This window comes from Ylistrum balloti, unplaced genomic scaffold (genome assembly GCF_031769215.1).
Source record: "Ylistrum balloti isolate Yb309-2 unplaced genomic scaffold, AGI_CSIRO_Ybal_v1 Utg370160, whole genome shotgun sequence".
Classification (NCBI taxonomy): Eukaryota; Metazoa; Mollusca; class Bivalvia; order Pectinida; family Pectinidae; genus Ylistrum; species Ylistrum balloti.
In genome coordinates this window covers 524,739-539,638 of record NW_026782156.1, presented here as the reverse complement: position 1 = coordinate 539,638, position 14,900 = coordinate 524,739, and the positions used below count along the sequence as shown (strand labels likewise).

Sequence of the window (14,900 nt, the reverse complement as noted above, 5' to 3'; positions counted from 1 at the left end):
TTCAAGGTCACTGTGCTGGTAGGTCAGTGAAGTTAAGTTCAGTTGGTTAAAGATGGAGTACAGGGGTGAATGCTATACAGTATTACAGAGGGCAGGGTAGGGCATAATGGTCAAACACAGGAAATGCTGGTGTTAAGGTTATGTATGGTACAGCGATACAGAGAAGCATCAATTTTGTCAAACAGGGTTGAATGTAGGACAAAAAAGAAAGTGATATGGAGTGGAGATTAGGATCATGGGTGTGACCAAAGATGTAGTGTTTGAGGTGGTTCTGAAAAGCAGAAAAAATATGGGCTTGGTAAGCATAGGCTAAGATTGAGGATTAGGCTTGGATGTCACAGGTAGAAATGATAGTTGACCTGAAAAAAAGACAAGGGCTTGGTTGACGGAGGTCTGATGTAGAGAGCATTTAGAAGGGGGGAAGGGCACACCAAAGGAGTCCATGCTGATGTTAATCAGAAAAGTTTGCTGAACATGAAGAACAGAGAAAATACTTTCAAGTGGAAGAAAGTGGTTACAGCTTGTGTAGTGTTTACGGTTGATTTGGTAATGACATATAGCTCACTGGTGAGGTAGAAGGCAGAGAGGCCAAGACACAAATATATATATAGATATATAAATGCTGAGGCAGATGAAATGTGACAGGAAACATTGCTTTATCAAAGTAAAAAGTTGTCTGGAAATATAGCTTTAGCAAAGTAGAAATGTGACAGGAAGTATAGTTCTGACTGACACAGAGACAGGTGTGACAGGGAATACAGCTCAATCTGACAAAGAAGAAATCTGAAAGGGATTATAGCTCCAGCTGACACAGCTTTACTGTGACAAGGAACATAGCTCAAGATGATACAGTAGAACTGTGACAAGGAACATAGGTTAAGCTGATACAGTAGAACTGTGACAAGGAACATAGCTCAAGCTGATACAGTAGAACTGTGACAAGGAACATAGGTTAAGCTGATACAGTAGAACTGTGACAAGGAACATAGCTCAAGCTGATACAGTAGAACTGTGACAAGGAACATAGCTCAAGCTGATACAGTAGAACTGTGACAAGGAACATAGCTCAAGCTGATGCAGTAGAACTGTGACAAGGAACATAGATTAAGCTGATAGTAGGACTTTGACAAGGAACATAGCTCGGGCCAACTTAGTACTGCTCTGTCAGGGAACATATCTTGAACTGACATGCTACTAGAAAAAGGGATGACAAAGTCAAAAAATAAATAAAGGGTTATGGGTGAATCTCTAAGTAAAAAGAAACTGCTAGATGTGTAGTGGATGAATAAGTTAACATAGCTCTTGGGGTTATATACTATCAGTATATGCTTATCATTAAAGTACATGAAACTCTAGTACATAACAAGTGCACCCTCCAAAACTGGATAGATCTTGAATTTTACTAGAAAATAGAACATTGTTTCTTGCGTTGCTGTGATTGTAATTTTGGCATTTTCTGCATGTGATGCTCCACACCTTTTAGGTAGATTTAGTTAGCATGATCAGTGCTTATGTAGATAGATGTGCTATGAAAATGCAATGACAAAAAAGCAGTTTTGTGAAGTAGTAATGAGTTTGTCCACACTTCCACCAAGTTTTAATGTTTTGAATGCTTAATTACACCATAAAGATTTTAATGTTTTCATTGCTGTTATTTTTTATTTGATTTTTCTTTTGTTGAATATATCTTTATCATACTAATGGTTTGGTATTATGCTGTCCAATAAGGATTTTAGAAACCTTGCCAAGTATATCCTTTTTTTTTTTTTTTTTTGCCAATAGGTTAAGAATCTGGTTCTTTGTAGGAATGCTGACAAATATATAGGAGTCCTTGTCCTATATAAGAACCTTGTAAAAATTGCTAACTTTAAAAGTTTAAACCTTACTGATCTTGTGACATGTATGATGTAATACATGTACATAGTACAAAATATGACATCAAAAATTAATCCTAGTCCAGGAAAGGTTTGATATTTTCTGTAACCCTACAATCTAATGCTGAAAGTTGTCCTCTATAGCTGCCATGGATTATTAGTTACAACACTGTCTTGTTCCTCTTTGTTTTGTAATTGTCTGAGATGTCTATTTAATTTGCATGTTGATACAGTTGAAACTCATCTCGAAATCACTTTAGTAGCAATTTCGTTTGAGTCAAAATAATATTTAAGTCATGATTTTTTTCCTTCTATATCTTTGTAATTTTAGTTTGGATGGCTCGAATTTCATTGAGTCGAAACAATTTTTCAGTCTCTACAATTGGAAAGCAAGGGAAAAGTCATTCGTTGTCTCGAAATTAATTTTTTTGTCAATTTTTGTCAACACGTCTTCTGACAAAATCGGCCAATACATACATAAAGTAAAAAGTTGCTTGTGTTTAACACATGGCTAATAACGTCGTATCACTGGTCCATGGTACATACAGCACTTGATCTCTGGCAATTAATTACCAGTTTAATTATCCAGTTAAAGTTTGGCTTCTTAATGTCACCATCTTGTAGCAGTGGCTTACCTGTACGTAAAAAAGAATTGCGTTCACACAAAATCATGAAAGCATTAAGCTTAGTTACGTGCATCTTCATTTAGCCGAAATCAACATCAGGAAACTGATAATGTCATCCTTCTTAATACAGTTCGTTTGAGTCAAACTTCAGATAAGTCAAAATATTTTCCACAGTCCCTTGAAATTTGAGATAACGAGTTTTGACTATATTTGATGGCCACTGTTTTTACTTGCAGATGAATTCCTTGAAATAAGTGATTAGAATGTAACATAAGTTATTAGAGTTGTGCATGATGTTACCCATATTGATAAATTTGCATGTTTTTGATATGTTTAATTAAAACATAGATATCTCATCACATCATGCCTGGACCAATTTTTAAAACGGTAATATTTCCTGAAGCCAAATTCAGTTCTAATAGTGAAAATATAGGTTTGAGTTGTGACAAATTCTTAGAAAGAACCTTAAAATGTCATTTTGTTCCAAAAGTCTCCCAATTTCTGCCAAAAATATGGATACTTTGTTAATCCTCCAGGAGTTCTACATCTCCGTTGTGCTACCGTGAAGGAGGTTACTTATCAAATTGGTTTGCATTGTCTCCTATAATCCTGTTCAAAAAGTTAGTCCAGAGCATAATTTTTTATGCTTTCACACATTATAAGCACATTTCGTAAACAAGTACATTTTGGTATTGTCATTGGAAGTAGACAATCTATTGAGACCAAACTCTGTTGAAGCTTAAGTTATGGTTTTTAAATGTAATAGAAGTTCCTGTGATTTATTTTGATGCGAAAGGCAAAGTTATGTTGATCCTTCACAGATTGGCATTACAATATATTTAATGTCAAACAATGAAATAATGATATACCCGGTAATATTTGTTTCCTATAAAAACATTGCAGTGTTTTGCTTAGTTATTATAATTAGATGGGGAGGGGGGAGGCAGTGTGACGCAGAAAAATCTTAATATTATAGAACTACTAGGCAATGTCATTATCCTGTTTCCTTATTTTTGTTACAGTTGGAGAAATACTTCCTTCGAATGAAAAATCCAAAACTGAAAGTAAGTTCTTGCAGAATGAAATTTGTTAGTACATACAATTCTTTGATAAATGTTGTTGGGCTTTAAACATGATAAGTAGAGCTCTGATGCAATTTGAGAGTGTTATTATTAAAAGCAGTGTTCAGGTCTGCCTTTTTGATGAAAACATGGAATTACAGTTTGATTGTTGATGATAGATGATACAAACACAGCAGCTTTTTTCTGAATGAGGCAAATATTTTTTTATAATATAGTCAATATAAAATGTATTACAGTATCAAAGAACGGCTTTCAAAGATTGAAAATTAAACCTAACAGTCGGACACAATGCAACAAAAATATTTAGGGAACATTTGATTAAAATGAAGAAGTGTAATTAGATAATTGGAACCATTTGTAAATAGCATTTCTAATAACTGGATGTGTGCCAATGCTCCACTGGTAGTCCAGCTAGATATTACCTCACAAAACAGATAATAAACAGGGACAGGACTTGGTATTAAGTAGGGGGCTACTACAATACCTATAAAATATGCGAAATATAGGTGGCATGTGAAACTCAAAATTCTGAATGAAGCATATGCATCTGACATTGTAATGAATTATTAATTTTATTCTTTGTCAGGATGAAGAAGATGTACGTAGGGATCGCAGAGGGAGGCCAATCCATCTACGCGAGAAACATACCTGTTGTGCTGGTCATGGAGACTCCAAGGTGAGAGTACCATCTTTCCCAGTCAGTAAGATTTATGCAAAAAACAAGTTTAAGATTTCATATTTGATAGAGATAGTGACAAGTTGAATAAGTGTGGATTTTATTAAAGCATAAATTGTGAAGTACATTATGAACATGTCAGTTCGGACTTTAAAAAGTTGTTTAAACAGAATATGATAAATCATGAATTTTATACTGTATAATCTTAATTTAAACGGAAAAAGATATTGTTGAATCTTAAATCTATTATCTACCTTCTGTGAAGAAAATAATGTCTGTTTTCCATAGCCTCATGAAGAGCTGAAAAATGGTGCTTTGAAGAAAAAGATTCGAGCTTTAGAGATCAACAAGAATGAAATACCAGCTCTGAACGTTATCAAGGACCACTCGTATCAGGCCGCTCGTAACCTTGACTTTGACAGTGCCAGTAATGCAAGCACTGGAACAAGTGTGAGTGGCACGACAGAGGAAATATCTCAGGTTCTCGGTGGCCCCACAACTCGGCGACAGTGGTCTGAGTGTCTCAACAAACCAGCTCCGGAAATAGTTTCACCCGAACACCCTCCCAGCTTCCGGGAAGAAAGTGATGAGAATGTAAGTCTGCCACACAATATAGATTTGTTGTTTTGTGTGACATTTTCAGGGTTGGGACATGAAAACCTACATCCTGAACCAATATTGGGTTTCAAATCACAAGCTTGATTTGTTGTGTAAAGAGAAAGGGAAATAAAAATTTGCTTTCAATTTTCATTATTTAGAAATTAATAATAAACGCATGTCAAGATCATAATAAGTTTGAAAATATAAATAGAAGAAAAATGAAATTTATCTTCATTTTGAACTTTCATTTCAAACAATATTTGAATGAAAATCATATTATAAGCAGGCTGTGGTGGTTGACATACCGAAGAAAGTGACAAGGACAAGAGCAGCGAAGACTGCATCTAAGCGTTTGAGGAATGGACAGTTGAGGAAAGAACCTCGCACAGGTATTATTACATATGCAACATTCTCTCTCAAGTTACAATGTCATGTAAACTTTGCTTTCTTTTATAGTATATTCTCAGAATTAATTGCTTTGTACTCGGTTCTACCGTGCTTTGTCAAATGAAGTCAAGAAATCTGAAGAAATGTCTTGGAATATTTATGCTTTATACTGTTTCTTTTTTTATATCCAATGAACTGAAAGAAGAGCAGAAATAAAAAAAAAATAGAAGAGAATGTAAATTTGACTATGCAATAAAAAAGATATGAAAATTAAAGACTGTTAGCTATACAGGGGTTTCCTTAAGTTTCCTAACACAAAAGCATTATTTTCCGCCCATTCCAGTTGGTGAAGCAAGCAGTACCCCTCCAGTAACAGGTAACTATGGGGTACTTTACAGAGGGCTAAAGCCATCCCCTTACTTTGTAAATCTTGAATATGAAAATGTAAAAATTACTTAAGTTTAAAATATAATAACTAAAGAAACATTAGTGCAAATGATATCCTTAACAAAATCTTGCTTGCGAAGCAGCAGAGATTGAAATTAAACATGTAAATGCTTTAATGAAATGAAAATAAGTATATTTACAGCAAAAAATCTTACATTCAATATCCTCAACTTGAAGTGCTCATCATCATTTGTAATACCGAGGGTCAGCTGTTTTCAAAATGTCCTTGAACAGTTCAACAGATTTTTCACCCATTCATTGGGATTTTCTGTACATTCACATATCAGAGAGAATGCTTTTTGGCTATTTGACTTTTTTTTTTCAAACAACAGTTGAAACTTCACTTGAAAAATCCATATCTGAGTCTTCTTTCCTTAAAGCCAATTTTCTGAAGACAATAACTTTATTTCAAGGACCCAAACAATATTAACTCAAATGGACATCATTATGAGCAACTGAACCTGAGGGAATCAAGTGGCACTTAGAGAGGTAAAGGTCTGTCTAGCAGACTGGTGGCTGACTGTATAACAAGAATTTCAGTTGATGTTAGTACTGATAGATATTTGTCTCCTACAGGGAGAAAGAAATCTAGTCTGGGAAGCCGGACAAGAGCCAACAAAAACAAGGAAAAGGAGAAAGTTCTCGGACTGGACAGCCTCAATCTGCTACACACGCACACACTCATGTCGACAGGTTAGTATTGCTAATTAATGATTAAGTATCTTATCCTAAGCAAGGAGAGATGATCTGACTTTCTATCAAAGTTCAGGATTTGGAAAAATAATATTTTGATGAGACAGAAAATAGTTGAGTCTAGAAATACTTGAAGACATATCAGATTGGTTACTGCCATTAAGTTCTTTCTTTGTGAAGGACTGTGACTAGATATCATCAGACTTCTGAATTTTTTTAAAATACTTTTTACTCTTAAATCAGTGGGTGCTATGGAGGCTGTAACTTTTAAGGATGGTGGAAAATACATTGCATTGCCTAATGTTGTTTCAACAATGCTTTTATTTTTAAACATATTTTTGAACATAAGTTTTAGAGGTGTACGTTGAAATTGATCAATCAATACTTTTTCTCTGACAGCTGCATCACCAGAGAGCAATGATAAGTGGAATGACCGAAGTATGGTCTCCATGTCAAATGCATTCTTCAAGCCAAGCACTCAGGCCCAGACTGTTTCCTCGCTAGAGACTGAACCGGCCCTTCAACGTCTGCTGGGTAAGTTAGTCCAGAAATCTTCACTCTGCAGCAAGTTTCTTGGTGTTTCATCTGCAATACCCATGACGGGTAATACACCTTTCTACATCTCTTTTGATGCTGTATAGAATTACAAACATATTCTGTTGTTGTCCAGTAATATGCCACCCTCTGATTTTTAATCAGAGGTGAAGGTTTGGCTTCTTGGCTTATCCCAGGATGAATACTAAAGTAAGGTCATTTTTACTCCTGTGTTGTGGGGGAGAGTACTTAAAGATTCACAGAAAACAAGAATTATCGCTGTTTCGAAAGTCTTCATTGTTTAAACTTGATTTTTAAAAAGAAATGTATGCATTGTTGATAAAATTTAGTTGTTTTATTTGTAGATATGTTTAGACACCAGTACAACAAGTTCTTGGCATTCATGCAGACACCAGACTACAAGTCCAACCTGTTACTTCAGATTGACCAAGAAAGGGTAAGGTCTTGGTTGAAACTTACATATGCATTACAGAAGTTCTTATCAACCCAAAAAGGTCTTGATCAGTTTCTTCTGTTAGAGATCTCCACTTTAAACAGAAACAGGAGCTACTATACTAAATAGTCTCTGCTGTATACACTGCTGTTCTAACAAGTTCCTACTGTTAATCCTGGTTGCTAACACACTCCCTAGATTCACCCTTGGGGCTTTCGTATGACTGTACTGTTGAACAGGCCAAGTATTGTATTATTCAGCAACTTTGTTTGTTGTACGTGGAGGGTGATTGAGTCGTTGGCGTGTGATAAAAGTACACTTTAGATCAGGGTCCAATACCAGCACACTGTCCGAGATATGAGGGGCACTTTGTTGTGTGACTGTCAGTCCAGGATTAGGAGTCAGAAAGTCGGTAGATATTGGTTATCTAGAGGAAGTATCTATTAGATATGTCATGTTTTTATTTTATTTTTGAAGAAAAATATGTGTACAATAAACAGCATAAAGTTTAGGAAGAAGGTCAATATGACAACTAAATTGTCTTTATATTACATTATGCTTTTATGAATGACACAAAACTTCAGGGCAAACATACCATATTCTTGTTATTTTATAGTGAGATTTTCTTTTTTCATCGAACAGGAAAAGCAGTCCTGTTTAAAGTCAAGAGTGGCGTATCTAGAAAAGCAGATTTATGGCTTACAGAAGGACAGTGTTGGACAGTTGAAGGCTAGGATGAGTGAAGTATGTTTCTTAAATCTTTAAATGTCATAAATTACCAATATGGTAATCACGAAGATAGTACATTATATTTTGAGCATTTTTAAAGTTTCTTGAAAAAAAATGCAAACCTTATATGATTTTGTTCTTATGTATAACTTCTCTCTTTTTGTCTCCACAAGTTAAAGACATGGTTGATAATTATTGTCAATAGACACAATGCAAACATCAAGGTTAATTGTTGTCTTTGGCATAACAACCATTTTATAAGGAGGCCATTTGGACTTCTTTGTTGTTTAAGAATAAAAAATATCAGGAATGATTGATTAAAATATACTTGTTTTTAATTCTAGTAATATTTAATGCATTTCTAATGATTACTGGTAAAGCTAAAGAAAAGTCTCAAATCCATAGCCTAATGTACCTGATTTTTGTTTTTATACATCCGATTCCAACAGTTCTAAAGTTGGTCTCGACTAATAGATTGACTTTGTTTCCCAGCTTGGCATTGATACAGATTGTCCCTCTGATTTCCTCACCAAGGCTAAGTCAATAGTCCAGGAACACAAGGAACTGGAGGGTCAGATGGGAACACTGAAAGGCCAGGTTGCATCATTGGAAGCAGAACAACGTAAACTGGTAAGTATGACTGATCCCAGCAAAGTGGTATGAAGTGAAGTTGCTCCTAAATGTGAAGCCTGTTTAGATAACTTTATTGTAACTGGTAGTCAAATTTAAATTAAAAATGCATGACTGGTAAGAGAAGCTCCATCATTGACGAGAACTGGGAGTACAAAACAGCAGTAGGATGTGATTGATTCATTATTGGCAATCTTCTTACTCTAAATTGGTATTGAAAGGTGTCCATCAAGTATGTCTTTTGTACAATCTCTGCTGGCAAATTATAGTCCAGAAGATTTGTTGCAACATGCATGTTACATTTTTAGGTTTGATGGTAACTTATTGCAATCACCTTCATCCTGCATCATGCATCTGTAAACAATTTTCGACTGCTTCTCAAAAAAACCCTGATTCAGTTTCAATGGAATTTTACAGAAACCTTCCCTGGCCTAAGATGAACCAAAATTGTGAATTATACAGTCCCCACCCTACAGGGGCCTGAGGGGCAAGGCCAAAAGGGGTCAAATTGACCAAATTGACTTGAATTTTAAAAATCTCCTGCTAAAGACCAAGATATGGTAGAATCAAATGCTCTTCATGAATGGAGTTTTACTAAAATTGTGAATTTCATGGCCCCAGAGTCTTGTATCACCTGTTGGGAAGGGAGTAGAGTTTACTATAGTTTATATAGGATAAAATAGGTTTATTAGCATAATTGTTTAATTTTTATTGGAAATATTTTAAACGTGGTTAGAATTATCAATGAAGGATGATGGCTTGATGGTGTGCCCATTTTGATCCTGACTGACCCCCAGGGGCTGATGGGCAGGGACAAAAGTAGTCAAATTGACCTAAATTTCACAAATTTCTTCTCAAGACCCAGATATGGTAGAATCAAATGCTCTTCATTGATGGAAGCATCTTAAGGTACTTTAATTACTAGAATTAGTCTCACATTTCTTTCTGGGGAGAAATTATTTTTTTGACTTTACTGTAATTTTCATAGAAAAAATGTATTTTTGAGCATAAGGTTTGATATTTCCAAGTGGAAATAATTTTGTATGAATTATTATTATAGGATAACAGTTTTGATGGTATGCATGTATTGACACTGTCTTACTATTTTCAGTGTCACAATTTCTGTTAACACTTGATAACTATCCTTTAACCTTTATATTCAATATTGTTTATCTCAGGTCACCATCAAGGCCACTGGGCCTCTTGTAATTCATTTAAATAGCACATTTCAGAATAAATATGTCCTTTTGAAATTACGAAATATTAAAAATCATGAAATTTATTGAAATTTTTAGTTAGTTCATCTTCCCATTGTTATTTTGACATTTTTCCAGCCAATTTTGATTTTCCTCCGTCAATTCAAAAACTTTCAAAATTAGGCCCTTAGAATCACTTGATGAGTAAGGACATAACAGCTGTATGATGCAGTTTAATTGATAAATGAAATGAGTCTTACCTGGAAGTTGAAGTTCGAATGGAACTATACTTCATGACTGTCAGGAAATGCTGGCAAGCTAAATGGCCAATAACCACACTGAGATCCCTTATAGTGGGACAATTGTTTTTTAAGATGTAAGTATTTAATAACAGCCAACTCCATTCACTAACCAGTAAGGAAATTTATATTGCTAATGCTTTTAGATACATATAGTAGACTGTATAAAGCGTAACAATTTCATTCAGTGTATTGTTCCTCTATGGATAATATGTTATAGTTTACAATTTTTATGGTGGCATTCTGTTTATAGGTGGAAATTCAACAGCAAGTTCTGCTGGAAAAGACTGGAGGGATAAATGGCAAGAAAGTAAGATACAGTTTTCATGTAATGCATTTTAAAATTTTGGAAATTTAAAGATATTTCATTTCTTTGTAAATATTAAAAAGTGTTAAGCAGGGACAGGTAAAAAAATTCACCCTTGGAATTGGTGGTACTCTGTATTAAGTAGTTGTATCCAAACAAAAGTTGGTGAAGCTTTCCATAAAGATGTATGAAGATTTGTCAGACCTCTAGAAAATGGAATGTGTATGATTTTGTATCAAATGTTAATGGTGTATATCCTCTGTTTGTTGCATAGAATGGATTCCACAAACCAACAGCTCAAGAGAACATATTGAAGGAAATCAACGTCTCCTCTTCTCAAAAGAAGAATATGATTCACAAAGTCCAGGAGCTGGAAGTGAACTTAAATGATGTACAACAGCATAAGCTGGCTAGAGAGGAAGATGACATTAAAGGTGATGACAGCCCATCTCAGGACTCTGGCATCAGCCTTACACCAACCGTTCCACCTCCCCAGTCACCCGACGAGGCAGCTACTACTGATCATTTGTCAGGGAAAACTTTAGGCTCATATTTTCAATCTACAGCTGACAAATCTCAGGACCAAACCAGCGTTTCATCAGTGGACACCAAGCAAACAAAGATTGTTACTGGTGCTAAAGGTGGCGTCCGATTGATGTCATCATGTAACAATCATCTCGATCACAAACCTAGTGTGAAAGACTCAGGTACTATAGGAGTTAGTGCTAGTTCTCATGAAAACCATTCCAGTGTAAAATCATCGTCATATATGTCATCATCATCATCATTATTGTCGTCACCATCATGTAAATCCAGTGATGGGTATAATCCTGGAGCCCTCTCTATAAGAATCCTTCTGGAAGCTAGTGGGGAACAGGCACGCCAACGAAACAGGGGCGAGATAGCTTCAAGATTGGCTGGTTATAAGTCAGGTGTGGTGAAAGACTTGAATCATGACTCAACTGTAAAGTTAGAGAGTGGGCGGGCAAAGAAAGAGTCAAAGTCTGGTCATGTGATTGACCCAACAGCTCACATATCCCAGTCTTCACTACCAGCAAATAGTAGTCAGGGTAATGTGTTAGTGACACACAATAAAAAAGTCAAATTACCAAATGGGGTCAAAGCGTCTGCTAAAGGTGTAGCTCTAGAGTCAAACCGACCCACTCTTCCAGTCAGCATACCACTTGACCAGCAACAGAAGGAGCAGCTACGACAGAAAATCCTCAATCGAACTGGACCAAGCAAACATGAGACTGGTGATGTTGCAAGTCAGTTGTCAAAGCAGTTGAGCAAATCGGATCACGATGCTGGGTTTTATTCCCCCATCAGTCGACCCAGTAGCCGTGGTAGCACTACAGAGTCAGCTGACGAGCCTGGATGCGACATAACCACATCACACTCATACAGTCCTGCCACAGCTTCAAACAGTCCCCGAGGCCCTGGGTACAGCTCATCCAGACACAGGGCTGATTTAAAAAACAAGTCATCAGGTCACATGTCTGTAATTAATACGTTTGTAGATAACACAGCCAGCCAAGCCAAGTCAAACAGTTCACCACATGGAAAAAGTTCTAGGGTACACACAGATCAACAGAAATTCAACCTAGCAGAGGCTTTGCTTCAAATGTCAGAGGTTAGAAATGTTAACAAACCAGTGTCCCCTCGACAGCCTTCCACAACCCAAAGTATGCCGTCAAAAGGTGTGGACAGTTCTAAATCGCCCAAAATGAGGTACAGCCTTGAGAGCTACCAGGCTGCTGACAGAAAACGACTGAAACGAAAGAAGGTAGAAGTCCTTGAAAATGAGAGTAAAAAGATGGCCTTGTCCTCTAATGTTGGAAACTTCACCTCTTCTCATGGAGTATTAGATGGCATGTTGGGTCACACCTCAGGGATGAGTTCATTCTCATCTCCTGATTCTGGAAAATCAACTCCACTTGTGCAGAGCCCATTGTTTCCAACGGCCAGACCAAAACACAAAAGTAAGTATAACAAGATGTCCTGAAACTCTAGTTTTATGATGGATATAGTTATTATTATTTGTCTTGTATGAAGGTAGCATTCAAATGTGAATACATAGCATTATTATTTGAATAGGAATTCTCTTGAAACAACCAGTAAAAGATTTGAATGTTATGTTTCAATCACTACACAGTCACCTTCATCAACCAAAGTGTAGCCAAGTTGACTACAGTATACCCTCTTGTGTTTGAAAATGTCATTGTAAGTGGTGTAATTCTGAAGAAAATGTTAAATAACCATTTAAATATTATGACAAGACAACAGTGACATTTTCTGATTGAGACATGATATAGTTTTTTTATTAGATTTTATATGCTGTATTGACCTGTTAATGTTGGATAAAAGTAAACACTCAATTACTTTCAATAAATTTGAACAATAGTGTAGAAGCTTAACTATAAATGAACTTTCTTTTGCAAGCAAGCTCTCACCCCAAATTTGTTCATGTCTGTGTTGTACTGATTTGACATTTATTTTTTGTCGTTGAAATCATGAAAAGGAAGTAATCTTATTATATGGCGTACATTTGCAGATCATATGGTTTGACAGTCAATTGGATTGTCTTTCTCTGCAGGTCATTTCAACCTCCAAAATGCCAGTGCTAAAGATTCGCCAAGCAAGAACTGGCAAGCTCAGATCAGCAGTGGTTTTGATGCCCTCGTTGCTCTGGCTTCCTCGGAACTAGATAAAAATCGTGAAATTCGTAGAAAAAGTTTAGAAGGGCAAAGTCCTAGTCCAAGAAAAACTCAAATGGTATCATCCAAGCAACATGTGTCTCTACGAGACTCAATGAGGAGAGATGCTGATAAAAGACGGGGTCCTAAAACTCCGCCTGGTTCTCCCCCTCGAACTAAACGAGGTCCAAGAACTCCCCCAGGATCTCCACACACACAGAAAACAGGGATCAATGGTCGCAGAAATAATAGTTACAGTTCAAGTCGAAGCCGAAGTTGTAGTCTTTCCAGAACTTCTAGTCACACACGGAGCAGCAGGAGCAGCTCCCGCAGTAGTAGTTACTCCAGTAGTCGGAGCAGGAGTCGATCTCGGAGCTCATCCTCCAGCCGGAGTTCCGGTAGTGGGCGCCACAGGAACACTAAAGTTAATGTGAAGAAGGCTAGTGAAACCATAAATAAACCAGTGGTATCTCGTACAGTGATGAACTCCAGTATGAAACCAGTAACCCAGCAATACTCAGGAAACAATAGTACAAATATGCCAAAGCAGCCTGCATCTCTAGCTAGCAATGCTGTAACTGGCACAGTGATGAACAGTACTAATTATTGTGTTTTAAACAATGGTACCTCCTTTGGGGGAGGGATGATGTTGATGACAAACAATCAGCTTCACACTGGTACCACCACAACTGGTATTCCACAGCAACCAATGACCAATCAAATGCCAATAATTCCTTCATCCATACCTAGTAATTTAGTCGTGTTGTCATTCACCCCTCAGAACAATGGCATGAATAATCAGATAATTGGAGGTCCTACATCCACCCTTCAGACTAGTACCATGAACCAACAACCTGTTCCCCAGGCTCAGATGCCTAATTTGTCTGAACAGTTAAAGCAATGTGCTAAACAGCCCCCTCCACCCCCACCCAACAACGACAATACTCAGAAGGGATTGACCTTACAGCCAGCAACACAAAATATTCACTACACAAATGCTGGACCAGTGTTTGTTTCCACTGCTCCAAACTTCAGTTTGCCTGATCTCAGTAGACCACCCCCTAACATGGCTCTGAAGCCACCCAACTCGAGTCTTCCAGGTGGTGGGGGAGGAACTGTAGTGACTAATCCAACAGGTCAACTACAGATGTGTGCTGGTGGGGCAGGACAACCTGCCACACCAGTCTTCACCATTAACCACCGTCCACCTTCCATCACCCCCACCCCAATTAGGCCACGATCTGATCTACCTCCTAGGCCAATGACCACATTCAATGAAAGGCCTTTCACACCAGGTAATGTTGGCAATATACCTGATTTTACTCGGCCTCCAGTGAACTTACAGCCAAGACTGCCCTCACCTGCTAAAGTTCCACACCCACAGCAGGGACCTAGGCCACAACAGAACCAACCTGCCAATTTCCGCGGGCCCATACAAATCCGTCCAGCCATATCTAACCAAACTGGTCCTAGGTTAGATGCCTCGGCCACAAGGTTCCAAGGCTATACCGCTCTACAGCCAACCCAACAGGCTAACAACATAAGATTGGGACTGTTTGCTAACCAGGGCGGACCGAGGCAGCAGTTTACTGGAGGAGGACAGCAAAGTGAGTGTGAAAAGTAATTTTTTTTTCAGATATTTGTATGTGCATTTGAGGTTGCAGACTTAG

General features: G+C 37.2%; 1 protein-coding gene and 1 non-coding gene across 2 annotated transcripts in view; both read left to right on the top strand.

The window, feature by feature from the left end:
- The window catches only part of LOC132550987 (histone-lysine N-methyltransferase, H3 lysine-79 specific-like), a 28,303-nt gene that overhangs the window by 12,789 nt on the left and 614 nt on the right, over positions 1-14,900 (top strand). Inside the window, exons 12-24 of the mRNA XM_060215091.1 lie at positions 3,523-3,564; positions 4,169-4,258; positions 4,547-4,852; positions 5,145-5,247; positions 5,589-5,621; positions 6,269-6,385; positions 6,785-6,919; positions 7,285-7,376; positions 8,016-8,117; positions 8,577-8,732; positions 10,481-10,537; positions 10,809-12,516; positions 13,131-14,837. Of these exons, the coding sequence (XP_060071074.1) occupies positions 3,523-3,564; positions 4,169-4,258; positions 4,547-4,852; positions 5,145-5,247; positions 5,589-5,621; positions 6,269-6,385; positions 6,785-6,919; positions 7,285-7,376; positions 8,016-8,117; positions 8,577-8,732; positions 10,481-10,537; positions 10,809-12,516; positions 13,131-14,837 (4,648 nt within the window). The remainder of the gene's footprint in view (positions 1-3,522; positions 3,565-4,168; positions 4,259-4,546; positions 4,853-5,144; positions 5,248-5,588; positions 5,622-6,268; positions 6,386-6,784; positions 6,920-7,284; positions 7,377-8,015; positions 8,118-8,576; positions 8,733-10,480; positions 10,538-10,808; positions 12,517-13,130; positions 14,838-14,900) is intronic.
- On the top strand, positions 7,558-7,721 carry LOC132550996 (small nucleolar RNA SNORA53). The gene has a single exon (XR_009554235.1). It is a non-coding gene; the product is annotated as a small nucleolar RNA SNORA53 (small nucleolar RNA).